General features: G+C 42.8%; 1 protein-coding gene across 4 annotated transcripts in view; it reads left to right on the top strand.

The window, feature by feature from the left end:
- CMYA5 (cardiomyopathy associated 5) overlaps window positions 1–15,086 on the top strand; it is a 538,811-nt gene that overhangs the window by 282,874 nt on the left and 240,851 nt on the right. For all 4 annotated transcript variants that reach the window (XR_011280640.1, XM_069627405.1, XM_069627406.1 and 1 more), the window contains exon 3: window positions 13,165–13,260. Coding sequence is in view for 3 of the 4 variants with exons in the window: in XM_069627405.1 (XP_069483506.1) it covers window positions 13,165–13,260 (96 nt within the window). In the remaining variant the exon portion in view is untranslated. The remainder of the gene's footprint in view (window positions 1–13,164; window positions 13,261–15,086) is intronic.

Here is a 15,086-nt window from a genome sequence, read left to right as displayed (position 1 = left end):
GTTAGTCGTTAAGGTAGATTAAGTGTCAGGATTAGTGTTAGGTTAGGGGTTATTGTAAGGCTAGGGGTAATAGAGTAATGGTGTGGGTAAGTGTTAATGAAAGGGATAGGGAGATTGAAGATGGCTGGTGATGTTGGTTTAGGATGGGGTTTAGGATAAACATAGTGGTTAAGGTAGTTAGGCTAAGGTTAGGGTTAGTATTAGAGCAAGGGTTTTAATTAGGACAAGAGCTATGTACTTTGTAGCGAGCTGGTGATGGGGCTGGAGATAGGCTGACTGTTCATTTTCTATTGATTTTGGATTGAGTAACATGTAAATAAAATGCTTTAGCGCACTGAAAGGTTATTGTTCTGTGAGAGTTCAGGGTAGTAGACGGGTTGTAATTTAGAGTTAGAGGAAGGTGTGGGAATGGAGTCAGGGTGATTGTGGAGCTTTTATTAGAGGTTTGGGTCATATTTACGGTTCCAGCCTTGTTCGTTTGTGTATTTAAAAATAGCTTTTTGGCGACCTTATTAGTGGCAACATTTTCACACTTTGGATTGCTCGTATTGAATGACTAAACCTGGGGACATTTTCACATGGAACCGATCTGAGAGGTAGAGTGGATGTCTTGGATTCCAAATTTCAAGGCCTGGAAAACAACCAGCACCAGAGGGACATGTTGAAAATGAGATACAATGCAAGATTGCTGTATCTCGTGACTAGACAGACGGTAGTGCTGCTGAAGGTGGACAATTTGGAAAATCCTGAACGGAGGAGCAACCTACGGATAATGGGGCTGAAAGAACCTGATGGAAAAACACTTAAAGATGTGGAGAGGAAGGTGAAAAAGATTGTACAGGCTTTGTTTCAAGAAGAAGGTGGGAAGGTTGTATCAATTGACAAGGATTATCGGGGAGGGGCAGACTGTGGGAGAGTCCCAAGGTCAGTTGTGATGCGATTCCACTACTATGGGAAGAAGTCTGAGGTGTTAGCAAAGGCCAAGCTATTGAAGGACTTCCAGCATGATGGAGACTCCTTAAAGATTTACCAGGACTCATCCAGCCTCACATTGTCCAGAAAGAGGGACTGTTGCCAGTTTACACAATGGCTAACATCCAAAGGGATCCAATATCATTGGGCATTCACCTTTGCCTTGATCTTTGAAGTGGGCAATAAGGAAAGGGTTCTCCTCAGGGGACGAGGCTGCGGATGTGCTCCAACATTTATCGAACCGGCCTGAACAGGAAGGGTGTCGTGATCACGGCAAAGTCCTGTATAAGAAGAGAGATACCCCCATGGTCCCACACCCATGTAGAGAGTACTGGGGAGCAGGAAGTTCCTCAGACTAGATACACCTTCCCCCAATAAATGAGGATGGATTGCCTACCAACTGTGGCGCTGTTAACAGTCTCGTTTGATGCGGTGCATTATGAGAGTGGTCTGCTCAGTCTTGGGCATGTAGGCTGGCACCATACGTTTATGTCCGGTAGGTGATGCTTTTCAACCTAAGGCGTTTTGCAATGGGGACTGAACCTACTGGCTTATTCACGAATGGGCGTCTAAACGTTTTTTCCACCCTGTCCATATCAGACTTGCCCCATCACTTCTACAGTTCAGGAAAGAGCTCATGACCTTCCTCTTCAAGGAATGGCTCCTCCCTAACACCCCGGTCCACACACTCTGCACACCCCACCCTACCTAAGACTCAGTGATCTGCTCTCCACTGTCTTCCCTTCATTCTGCCAGTTGCCCACCCTCCACAGTCAAGTTCCCGCTCCTTTTTCTCTTCTTCCCTTACCATGTTCTTCTCCATATGATTGTAAAGTGCTCCATTGCTTCCCGAAGCTAGGTCTGTGCTCAATAAATACCCTAATAATACTAATAATTATGATATTTGTGGTTTTGTTTGTTTCATTTTGGGGTGGGGTGGGTGAGGTGGGTGAGGTGGAGAGACAAGGCATGGAGGTGGGTATTGGGAAATGGGGCGGAGAGGTTCGTGCAACGGTTGAGTCATCAGCTGTGAAAGACTAGTGGTTGATGTTTGGAAAGCAGTGTGTGACATGATGTTTTGATGTACTAAGAGAGGTGCGCTGAAAGGGCATGTTACGGTGGTTTCTTATGTTTAGGGGTTACATTCACTAATGAAAAGATCTTTGGTGGCCAGGGAATTCAAAAATAAGGGTCTGGGCATATTGCTTCTACACGAGACCAAACTGAAGGACCTTGAGGAACATGGATTGTTGTCTGCCCAAGTGGGCCAAATGGTTTGGTCCTCCGGAAAGGTAAAGAAGGGTGGGGTGGGGATTCTCTTCCACAAAGCCTTGGTGATTAAGGTGTCAAATGTATTGTTATTTATGTATTTGTCATTTGTATGGTACCTATACACAAGTGTTTCCAGGCACAAGACAAAAAGGGGGGGGGGCATAGGATAAAATCCAAACAGTAATGGTCGTACTAGGCCTTGTGACATTCTTACTGTGCAAGTGTGGAGATAAAAAGTGCAAGGCAGGGTAGAAATGGGGTGCAGGGCTGGGGACAGGGGAGCGGGTTTGGAGTGGGGGCCCAGAGGGGGCTGAGTAAGTGATAGGGGGAGCCATGGCGGGCAAGTGCAGGAGAAGAGGGAAACGGAAAGGTGTCATGGACAGGGTGGACCAGAATCAGACTAGCCTGGGAAGGGGGCCCGAAGGCAACTGCTGGTAGGAATGCTGGTGGTGGGGGAACTGGTGAAGGGGGCCTTGCCACTGAAGACTCATAAGGGGCCTGGCACCAGTGGAACATTAGCACCGGAGGGGAGAAGAAAAGAGGAGGAGAAAAGGAAAGTCTTGAGGAGTTTCCGGAACTTAAGAAGATCTGGCTAAAGTCTGAAGGTGGCAGGGAGGCCATTACAGAGGGAGGCTCCTGCCGAGGAACAGGCTCTAATTCCCACTCTCTGCTTGGAGAAGCGTCTGACCTGCAGAGAGTTGGAGCTAGAGGACCGAAGTACTCTAGCAGGGAGGTATTTAGGGAGAGGAAGCTAGATGTAGAGAGGTCCCAAGCCCCAGACAGCCTTTTGGATGATGCAAAGGGTCTTGAATTTGATCCTTGCAGTCACCGGGAGCCAGTGGAGGGATTTTAGGGCTGGAGAGATGCGGTCCCTGGGCTTGAGGCCAAGGATAAGTCTTGCAGCCGTATTCTGGATTAGTTGAAGAGGGCAAAGGGACGATAGAGGCAGATTGAGGAAGAGGCTGTTGCAGTAGTCCAGCCTAGAGAGAACCAGAGCTCTGGAGACATTGAACTTGTGGGGGAAAGTGAGGAAAAGAAGAATTCCCCCTAGGAGGTGGAGCTGAAAGTTGGACTTGATAAGGCCCGTGATATGCGCAGAAAAGGAGAGAGAGGAGTCGAAGATGACCCCAAGGCTTAGCCGAACAGGTGGGTGTGGTACGCCTGTCGGAGGTAACAAAGAGATCAAGGGGAAGGCGATCGGAGGAGTAGCAGGAGAAGGGAGACAGTTGATGAGAGACGGAAGTCGCTGATCGAGAAGAAGGAGGGTTGGTTGAGAACCCTTGGCCATGACAGTGCCATTGTGATTGACATTAATGATACACCTTTGGGATGGGAAGTGTACCAAGAATACTTCCCATCTGGTTCCACCATTAATGGGAGAAGAAGAAAGAGGGGAGAGGATCATATGGGGAGTCCAAAGATCTGGAGAGGGGGCATCAAAGAGGATGTCAGTGATAGTCGGCCTGGAGGAAGCATTGGCGTAGGTGTCAGCAATGTGCAGGCCTGGATTAGAAGCCAGGAGAGCCTTCTTAAACGTTTTCCTTCCAGGCTTTGAGAGAGAAGCAGGATAGGTGATTGAATAACAGTTAGAGTAGTTAGGGGAGATGGAGAGCACCAAGGATACATAGGGAAAGGAAATAGAGAAAACTGCACAATGCACGAGGAAACAGATAATTAGTTGGAGGTGCCCAACAGCAAATAGGTAGGTGACAAATTCCTCAACGGTGAAGGGCCTCACGGAGGAGGCAGTTCTTAGTTGGTGATGCCCAACAACAAACAGTACATATAAGGCATTCATGGAACTGGGAGAGCAGAGTGCCGTCATAGTGTTACAGAGCGGGTTGGGTGAATCAACAGAAAGGAGATGTAGAGCAAATGCTGGTTTAAGTAAGGGCGAGGTAAGGCACATGGGAGGCCAAAGTGAATCCACCAATCGTTGCTGAAAAAGGTGCTGCCATAACATAGAGGAACAGGTTAATTGGACAAGCTGGAGAAGAAGAGAACAAGGTTGGTGGTAAGAGCGAGATGAGGCCCAGAGGGAGACCAAGTGAATATCCCCAGGCGAGTTGCCAAAAATTAGACACCCCTCCAGCGGGTGCAGGAAGGAGGGAAATAAAGGCCCCCTGGGAAGCGAAGAGTATGTGACCCCAAAGTGCAGGGCTGACCCTCTCAGGTGTTAGATACAAATGTCCCCCTAATACGCAAGTGCCACAGGGCTGGCTTCTACAAAGGATTAAATAGCAGCAAAATTACATTCCTGGGTGCTGTGGCCAGCACACCGCTGTACTTTCACCTGCAGCAGGGAAAAGTCTGCAGGCCCCAAATCCACAAGAACCTCCGAGCCACGAGCTCCCCCTGCACAGCAACCAACAGTCCCTGAGCGCTATTCCGATTCTGTTGGTCACAGCACAGCCCCGGTATCATGGGACTCATATTGTGAATCCCTCCAAACTCCCTTGAAGTGCACAATCGCAGCAGGATCCCGCAAGGAGCCCAGTGCCACCCTGAGACTAGAGCAGGCTCAATAGTTCTGAATTCTTCTCGTGGCAATCTTTGTTTCTTTGATGCTTTTTTACACCCGGCACCAAAACGAAATTTGATCTGGCGGGTGCCCTGGCTCACTCAGCACCCACGGTCAGCGGATTGCATGCCAAATGAGCCGCTTCTCAGCCAAGAAGTGCAATTTCCAGGATTGTAATCAGGAATTCAACCAGCCTGGAGTGGGAGCAATGAAGCCTCACAGCCTCATCCACTGCTCACTGGAACTTTACTATAAAAAGGAACATCTACAACCATTGGAAAGTTTTAAGATTTCTTTAAACACTCAATGCAAATGAAATATTCATGAACATAGGTTCTCACACTGCAAATGAAACCTTAACTCACACCACACCACTACTTCACAACATTCATTTTAAATATAAGGTAATTAACATAAGGAGTATATCATAGCTAAAGTGAGTGTTGTGAAGCAGTAGCTTGGCGGAGTCAAGGTTTTATTTGCAATGGTGGTCATTTTCGATGTAAGAGTAATTTGCAGGGAAGGGACCACCTTCATTTGCACTTAAGTGCAAAAGGTCCCATCCATGTACTTTCTAACTTTATCATCATGTAGTGGAAAAGTGAAGAGTACAACATTGGTACAGTCACCTTCACTCTTCACTTTTCCATTACATTTGTGGAGAAGTGTAAACGCCTTCCACAATTAACGATTGTGGGAGGAATTTACAATGGATTCCTATGGAATCTGCCTGCATTTACCAGGTGGTAATTTCAGGAGGATTCCATAGGACTGCTTATCCACGATAATCCATGTTGGAAATAAGGCAGCCACATGTTTCTGGTAGATCAGGAAATGGTATGTCCACCCTGCTCCACAATTCTGCCTGATAAATGCTGAACATGAGATGGATCAGTAAAAGTGGCACTAAATGCTTTATTGCCACTTGTGCCAATCCTCCTTATTACAAAAAACTCTACACTGATTGAAGCAATTCGTAGTGAATTGGGCTTAGTATCCCTTTTAACTCTGAAGTGTTTGCTAGCGGCAAAATTATTGCAAAACATTCTTGGTGAGAGAGACAATCCTGCATCTATCTATTCTAATTTCTCTGCCACGATGAATACTGTATCTCCTTTAAAGGCATTACATTCATGGAACTTGAAGGCTATCTCGTTTTTTGAGGATATTGGCCTAATTGTTACTGAACCTATAAACCCAGGCCTGACATTAACGGAAATTAAGCAGAAGGCCCTCAGTTGGGATAGGAATAATAATACATTGCTTCTAACCATGAGAGCTGCTTATCTTCTTAATTATATAAAACAAGGTTTCCCTATTAATGCTCCTTTTAAATACATTATAAAGCTCAACGATACTAGGGTTGGAAGATTTCTTCTCCAACTTTGATGGGCACAACTTTTTCATACACTTTTCATCGCATTGGAGCTTCATCTTCTATTCCTTGGCAGGAACGTCTTTGCTGTATCTCTAAAAAAGAGATAGAAACACCCCGCCATCTTCTCACTGGTTGTGTTATGCTAACTGTTCTGTATAAGAAAGGATATGAGTTTTTAAAACAAAAATGTGACTACCTGTCCGGTGACCAGACATGGCTTTAATATTTTCAGGTGAATGCCTCAAATTGAATTTTGCCACTTTTTACGTCTGGCAGAGATTGATACATGGAGTGTGAATATTGTTGATCATGTATGGTCTTATCCCCATTGATGTAGGATTGATCGAATCTGAAAATCTTATCTTTATCCTTTTATTATTGGGTTTTACTATAAACTCATGAAATGTCTACGGTATATGTTTTATATTGATTGATCTTATACGAATTTAAAGTCATTTTAACATGATTTTATAACATTATGTATGATTTGTAACTCTTGGTTTCTTAATTATTTTAATGTGTATTAGTGTTATAAGGTTATTTTTGTAACTATTAACACTATCAGAAAAGAAATAACAAAAAAAGATTCTTACTGAGATTTTATAGTAACCTTAACTTTGGTATTTCCAACATTTGTAGACTTTACGTTTTTCAGATAGTAACATTAAACTTTTTTTTAAAGTACATTTTTCTTTTACTGAGGCAGTGGTTCTTACACTACAGTCATGTGTTGATTAGGCATTTTTTTCACTGCAGTTTAAATATTTAAAAGATAGATTAGCAGTAGGGCAGGGTCTGCTACAGAAACATTTTATAATTTTTTAAGTGAACATTTATTTAGGTTTGGGTATTTACAGAACTCCCAGCTGTGAGAGAACTTTTGGCTAGTTTGGCTAGTTTGGCGGGCAAGAATGCAGGGCACAGGCATAATTAAACTCATACTCATCAATCAGAAGAGCTCAGCCCCTAGGCAGGAGCACCACCTCCCTCATTAAAGCATTTTGGCCCCATTTAAAGAGAGGGTGGAGGATAGAGTGAGAGCTTGGGCGAAGAGGGAAACAAGCTGCAGGAAGAGGGAGTTGTGTGGACTAAACAAAATGAGAAAGGAGAGTGGAGATGTTGGGGAAAAACAGAACAATAAGGGAGACAGTAGAATGTACATAATGTTATGTGATGAATTGAGGGAATTCGCCCCTTCTCCCCAGTTGGGAGACGTGAGCCCACTCTGCAACACCCTTCCTAGGTGTCGAGGCAAGTGGGACCTCACCAGGAGAAACTCCCCCTTTGGGGACAAGGACTCCTGTTCCCGTGAGGAACTCCCTGGCCTCCAAGTGATGGCACCTATGGAATTGTACAATATACCAAACTGTTATCAAACTCATGAATACACCATGAAGTTATATTATGAACAACAAGAGACTAACCAGTGAGAGAGATTGAGGCCGAGAGAGAGCAAAGACGCAAGAGATGCAGGGAAAGCTCCCTGTGCGTAACGGAGCATAAGAAGGCGCGGCTCTGGGAGAACATGGAGGTGACGTGCTACAGAGCTGCTCCAGTGCAGAACCAGAAACGCTGAGCAGCCGGTGTGCGAGAGCAGAAGAAAGCTAAACCAGGTGGAGGAGAAAGAGCGATGGTGGCCTGACCACAGAATCAAATTGGTGGGCAGTCTACCTGTATAACAGCGCCAAGACCATCCAGGAGAGTAAGCAGATCCAAGTCACGATCCCAATGATGTCCCAAAGACGAGAAAGGCACATCTAGGAAGGAGACGCCGGTAGGGAGCAAGCCATGAGTGGGATGAGAAGGAAAGAGAATCCAAGGGCCTGCTGGTACTGCTAATCTTGCCCTGGAACTCAGAATATAAAACAGGGCGTGGAAATACCGGCAAACCAAGCAGGACTCATTATATGATAAGCAAAACTCGTCCCAGTACTAATTGGAAAACTATTGGAAAAAATCCTTTGAAATAGAACTGTTTGAATGAGATAAGAAAAGGTATGGAAACCATAGATTGGGAAAGAAATACAATTGAAGGCTTATCCCTTTGTGAAAAAAGGGAAGGCCTACCCATATCTCGAGATAAGAAAGAGAGCACAAGAAAGAGAGACATTTGGGGAGAACAAACATGTAAAGCCAGGAAGCCCAAACTCATATATGAAAATGCACCCTGTGAATGGAGGAATTGTTAGGAATGACAGAGGTGAGATGGGACATGCATGGAAGAGAAAGGAGATGTGTGGGTGAATAAGAAAGAAGGCAACTGGAGTAGTGTAAGAGATGAGAATGAGAGAGATTAGGAAATGAAAACGAAAGATACAAGAGAAGAGTATTGGTAAAGGAGACACGTATTTTTTTTACATATTGCTACATATGACATAATGAATCTCTTGGTATAACATATATGGCATGGCATATCATGACATGACATAAAATAAAATATCATGACATATATTAACATGACCTGACATGACATAGCATGAAATATGGTATAGGTCCTAGCATTGTAACACAGCATTTTGGGGGAAATGCATTGCTTCTGGTAATACTTTATTTTTTATTTTTTATTGTCCTTTTAGTCACAGAAAAAGGGACGTTTTACAAATTCTCATCAATTTTATTTACAAAAGAGCAAATAAGAAATAAGAACAAAGTAAAAGCATGCTATAAAAACTCATTTAAAAGAGAAAAACAAGCAAAAGAACAAGGAATATTTTTTACAAACAATATACAACTTGAATTAAATCTGCACATAAATCTTACAGCGGCAATTGTATAGATTTTAATTTGTACTAAAGAGTTTTAGCAGTGCTATGGATAGTCGAATCTCCTTTCCTGCAGAGAGTCTATGCCAAAAATCTTTCATAGATAGCAAATTCATATCATGGACAAAACCAGAAAAATATTTGACCCTAAGGTTTAGAGTAGATGAACAAGAAATCAATATATGCCACATATCTTGAAGGAATCCTTCATTACATAATGTACATTCACCAGTAGAGTACTCAATTTTTTGCCATATGCGGTTGGTCTCATTATTTTTGTTAAATTTAAGCAAAATCTTAATAACTCATTACGCCATTGATGGTTTTGAAATTTTCTAATACACGGTAAGAACTTGATTTTTCGCATAAACTGAAGTTTTTGATGTTTTTTTGATTCATAATCTGCTCTCTAGTTTTGATCCATTCTGAGCAATAAAGAGCTAGTTTGTCCTTGTCAGGATATTCTATCAAGGTTTGCGATGTGCATTCACATTCTTGTAGAATTTTTTCAGAGTCGTCACAGATATTAGATAGATAATAGTTCATTCACATGCGTGAATACTTGCTGATATCTACATACAGAGATTTATCCAGAGGTATCTAAAATAGGCGGTAAGCATCCAATATTTTCCAGTGGAATTGGGATTGAAGGGAATTAACCCAATTCATATCTCAGCCTTGAGATGGATAAAGACTGCGACAGAGATAAGGTTTTTTTCCAAAGTCGACCCTCATATAGATCCCAGTTGATGTTCCGAGCATAAGGAGTACATTCCATCCCGTGGAGAAGTGATGGAACAATTTTATCTTTGTAAAATTTTATAAGTGACATCAAAGAAAATCTACACTAGGTCCATAGAATTTCTTTAACTGACACATATATTGTTATGTTCTACTCTCAAGTTCAATATTTAGATCTTGAAACAAATGATTTGTCTTGAGAGTCAGACCTAGATATTTAACTTTTTTTTAACTAACGGTAGTATTTGCCCTGCAATGCTCCATTGGTGTTTGCAGAGTTTATTGGTAGGTTTCCCAAACATAATTATGATTTTAAAGGGTTCATTATTAAATCGTTTTCTTTGGCATATAGCTCCATTGCATATATCAGATATTTTAGCCCCAGTGCAGAGTTATCAATAAGGGCAATATCATCTGCATAGACCAATAAATGTATCTTGGTATTTCCAATAAACGGAGATGCAAAGGTGAAGTTTTTAAGAATGTATCCAAATCCGCAAGTTTTAAGTTAAAAAGTAGAGCGGCAAAGATACATCCTTGCCTGACACTATTGTCTGTTGACATTTTTGTTGAAAAGTCACCTTGTAAGTTTAATCTTACGTTGACTGATGTTTTATCATGTAGGGCAATGATTATTTGAAGCAGGCCATCGGGGATTTGCCATGGTTTTAATTTTTGCCATAATTTTGACCTATCAACTAGGTCAAAGGCCTTTGATAAGTCAATAAGGGCGATATATATGTTGGCAATGATTGTTTTGTCTGGCTTTGAGCTTTCAAAGTGTTAAGAGTAAGGCCATTTAAGATTGTTGACAGGCCTTCACGAAAACCTACTTGGAATTTAGATAGGATTTTGTGACTGGGGACCCATTTTTGTAAATCTTGTAAAACCAGACGGGAAAATACTTTACTATCACAATCCTTCAATGCGATCAGGCGATGGTTGATTGGATCTAATTTGTCGCCCTTTTAAAAATTGGAATTATGATCTCCTGTTTCCAGGAGGGTGGGATTACTTTACACAGCACGATCTTCTCAAAGAGTTGTGACAAAATAGTTTACCATGTGGCAGGATCTGAACGGAACATTTGGTTAGTTAGTCCGTTTGGGCCGGCAGTTTGAAATTTAGAAGCTGCCATAATTAAATTCAAAATCTCTTCCTCATCTATGTATAAAATCCATCTAATTGTGTTGTCTCTCAAAGATGGGAATGGCCTATCCGTAACCATTTGTTCAGTATAATAATTCTCCCAGGTGGATGCAGGTAATATCCCCGCTTGACGGCTGCTTTGAGGTGTAGACAGATTATTAATGAATGCCCAAAGTTTTGACTGTGATCAGGTAATAATGTGTTTAACATATTTTGTCGTTTATGTGCCGTAACTGGCGATGCCCAAATGATCAATGTCTATAGATGTTTTTTCATTTGTTTTTTTTCTCACAAATGGGTATAAAAGTCAAGGTTTTGTACCTTAAGAGCACAAAGATTTTTATTGAGTCTGATCAAAGGTATGTGCATGATTTTCCTCCGAGCCGCTTTTTTAGTTTGAGGAGGATTCGGGTCCCATATAAATTCAACAAATGAACCAGGGGCACTTAACAATTCAATGCCATCTCTAGAGCCATTCAAAACCAAATTACGCAATTTTCCATTCAATTTCAGACCTCTATTTGTGAAGCCAACAATACGATTCCCGTTGGGATTGATGTGCAACTTGGGAACATAGATATCATTGCTTACTTAATTTCTCAATAAAAAGACAGCCTGAAGTGAATTGTGATCACTTTGAGTCCAAGGCATTACTTTGATCCATTGCACTGCTCAAATAACTCAGGGGATACTATTAAGTAGTCTATGATAGAAGTGCTCCTACCGTTTGACCATGTAGGAGCAAGGGGACAGTCACAATCAATATTTCCATTTACAATATCCAGATTCCAATTTATAAACAATTAATGTTGTTGGTAGCAGATTTACCATTGCTTTGTTTATTCCGCCCCATGTCTGGGAGCGGACAAAAGCAGAGCAATCCACTGTGTGATGGAGGACCATCCTGTCACCTCAAGCAGGGCAAGGGTATACAGTAATCTCTGAAAGCCTGCATTTCTTTTCTTGTTACTTGAAACACGTACTCCATCTTCTCTCGAGAAATACATTGGTTTGTGCTAGAATTCAATTTAATTTCCTTAAAAGATATTTTTTGTGAGGTTCATTGCCATGACCACTATGTTAAGTAAATTGATTTAAATGGGTTGCATAGAAACATTAGGGGCACCTTTAGTGTAACATGAGGCACCCAGGGAACTCTCAGCTTTGCAACGTTTTATAGATTGATATTGTACTTTTGTTAACAAGTCAGACATAAAAATGCAAAGTAATGTAACAGGGTTTTCTATAGCACCACCTTTCCCATTTGGTAAGTCAGTGCCTCACCGAGGCAAGTACCTTTTGATGTCACTTTCCATGATGCCACTTCCCAAGACATCACCTGGGTCAAAGGTTGCGTCATAAGGTTCAGCCACTCTCTCCCTCATGACATGTAAATGTTGGCACCCCTGCTGGCATGCTAGCTCTTCAGATGATCAGTGTCCTCAACTGTGCCTCAAGAGTTGAAGTGCTGCCGTATTGTTCTTGAGGACCGCTTTGACCTGTATAAATCGCAGTCGCCATCACTTATTGGTGCAGTGGCTGCTTCTTCTAATTGTAGTCAGAACACCACGTAGTTCTGCTGCAGTGACAGAAACAGAGAAGGTAAGGCGCTAGCCAGCACTGTGCACATGATCGAATACATGCTTCTCAGGTGAGAGGTGAGTGTTGTAGGGGCTACCCTGAAGCATTGAAAAAAAGAGAGCAAGGATCCACGGTGCGAGGTCCTTTCCACCTTGATAGAATTCCAGCCCATTCCCTGCACTGCCTAATTAGCTGTCTGGCAGAAGATGTGTGGTCCCCACTTCCCTAAACGAGAAGGAGGAAGGGGCATCTGCTTCTGTCAACAGTAAGGTTTCCACATCTCCCATTAAAGGACCCCCTGAAGGACCCTGTGGCCATTATCAGAGTTGGCCTGTAGGGGGAAAACCAGCAATGTACCTACCATTTCCCATTACCTGCATATACGCTGCATCTACTATCCTGCTTATGTACCTTCTTTCTGTTTTGCTTGTTTCATCAATTTACCAGCGCCTTCATACTTACGGGTTTGGGCGCTGTCAACAAATACAATAAATAAATAAATAAATACCAAGCTTACATCGTTGGCTTCCATGAGAGCGAGGCTTGGTTTCAAGCACAGCATAGCTATGCGCAGCCCTGCACACAGTGTGATGAAATCTAGCATTGCTATCTGCATGAGATGAAAGCCTTCCTGACACTACAGACTTTCACTTCTAGTACTTCACCAATAAGGACGTGTAGTAGCCTGTAAATAAGGTGCAGTGCACATTATTTACAGGCTACTGACAGAGGTACGTGACACTTCATATGGTTTTAACCAAACTGTACCTTTTTTTATTTCTTTGCAGAATCACCTGGAGGAAGTTTTAGAAAAGCTACAAGAAAGTTCAATAAAGACAGAGGAGTTTGTTACTGAGATAGAAACCCTGTACAATGCTGTTGAGGTAAATGAGTGCTTCTTACACATCTGACGCCAAGGTATTTGATGTCTGGACGGAATCATTACAACTGCTCTTTTCTGAAGTTCCCGCTTTCCTTTGAAGCCAATTCTCTCACTGCTATTTCTCGTGCTTTACTGGGGTGAATCGCAAAGAATTAACTCTCTTTCGAGGAGTAAATTAGAAGTGATTTGGAGGTACTCTAACTTCTAGGTGAATTTGAGAGCATGTGTCCATAAGTAGGTCAGAGTTTCTATCTATCATTTCTTTGTGACTCAGCCCCCGCGTTGCTAACAGTGCCCTTATGGATTGCATGTGTCAGTGGGATTTCATTTGATACATGTGTAATACAGTCGATGATTACCCAAGTGTCTCTTACAATGATCACCTGCATAGAAATGGCATGATGAGCGCATTTATTAACAGAACTATTTAGTGGTGAGTTGCAGCCATTTTAGAATATTTCACATGAAGCGCATGTTCTGTTTCCTCTAAAGTTTGGTATTTGACATAATATTTCCCTGTGGCGGACACAAAAGATTTTGTGATGAAAACTGTTTGATATTTTGAATATTGGAAAATTGTACTCACTCATTGTGTCCCAGAAGCAGCTTCAACTAAGTAGAGCTTTTACTTGCTCAGCTCTACAGAAAGTGCCACCAGGCTCTCAATAAAAAAATATTATATGTTCTTCTGAAAGTAATAGTACTCAGGTTTGAAAAATAGTCTATTCAGAGGTCAGACTCAGAGCCTATCAATTTAAGGTACCAATGATGCAGCTAACCACACCTTTCCACAAGCCTACTCCTTCCTATGTATTTTATGAGCGAGTGTAGGATCTTCTCTACTGCAAGTGACTAAATGCTCCTCATTGCCGTGCCCCACCCTGTGATCCTCTCTGCAAGGTGTGGTATGGCGCATGTCTGAACCTGAAGGAGGTGCACAGTAAGCGAGAGGTCAGCAGCAGCGATTCCCCCGAGGGTGATGTGTGTGGAAGGAGATAAAATAAGAGGCTCTTCTAAATCTTCACACCTGTGAGTACCATTAGTTATAACCACACCCAGCATGCATTGCTCCACTGCAGCATCCGCCTATCCTCTCCTCCATGTGGCAACACTGGGCACGCCACATCTTCTTTCGGGTCTATTCCTTGACATGCTTCATCACAATGCAAGGTGTGCCAGTGCCACCACCAGCTTTTCTCCAATGTTGGGGGACTCCGCATATTCCCTGGCAACAGTGAAAGGACTCCTTTCAAAGGCTCCTTTCAAATCCTTCTCCTACCTGTGAGGCTAAGAACCTTGGGTTATCTTTGACTCCACCCTCTCCTTCTTGCCTCTCATTTCCGACATCTCCAAGAAGTCAAACTATCAGCTGCACCTCCTCAGAGGTATTCTTCCCTTCCTCACTTTCTCCCAGAAGCTCACTGTCTCCAGAGCTATGGTCCTCTCTAGGCTGGACTATTGCAACAGCCTCTTTCTAAATCTTCCTGCCTCTACTCTCTGTCCTCTACAACTTATCCAGAACAGGACTGCAAGACTTGTCCTTGGCCTCAAACCCAGGGATTGTATCTCTCTAGCTATGAAAGCACCCTCTCTCTGCACTTATTAGCCACCCACTGGCTGCACCCTCTGATTACTGGCACTTAGCCACCCGTGGCTGCACTATGCTACCTGCACTTCTCCCTCTTCCCTCCCTTTTTGCACTTCTCCATCCCCTTCCCCCTTTTGCACTTCTCCCCTCCCTCCATGCGCTTGCGCGATCTGAAGGACACAAGGCCTAGTAAGATTGTTGTTTTGTCCTCCCTTTGTTTCCCCCTCCTTGTCTTGCCG

Source organism: Ambystoma mexicanum, chromosome 6p (genome assembly GCF_040938575.1).
Source record: "Ambystoma mexicanum isolate Mex_15411 chromosome 6p, UKY_AmexF1_1, whole genome shotgun sequence".
Taxonomy (NCBI): domain Eukaryota; kingdom Metazoa; phylum Chordata; class Amphibia; order Caudata; family Ambystomatidae; genus Ambystoma; species Ambystoma mexicanum.
This window is presented reverse-complemented; position numbering and strand designations above follow the sequence as displayed.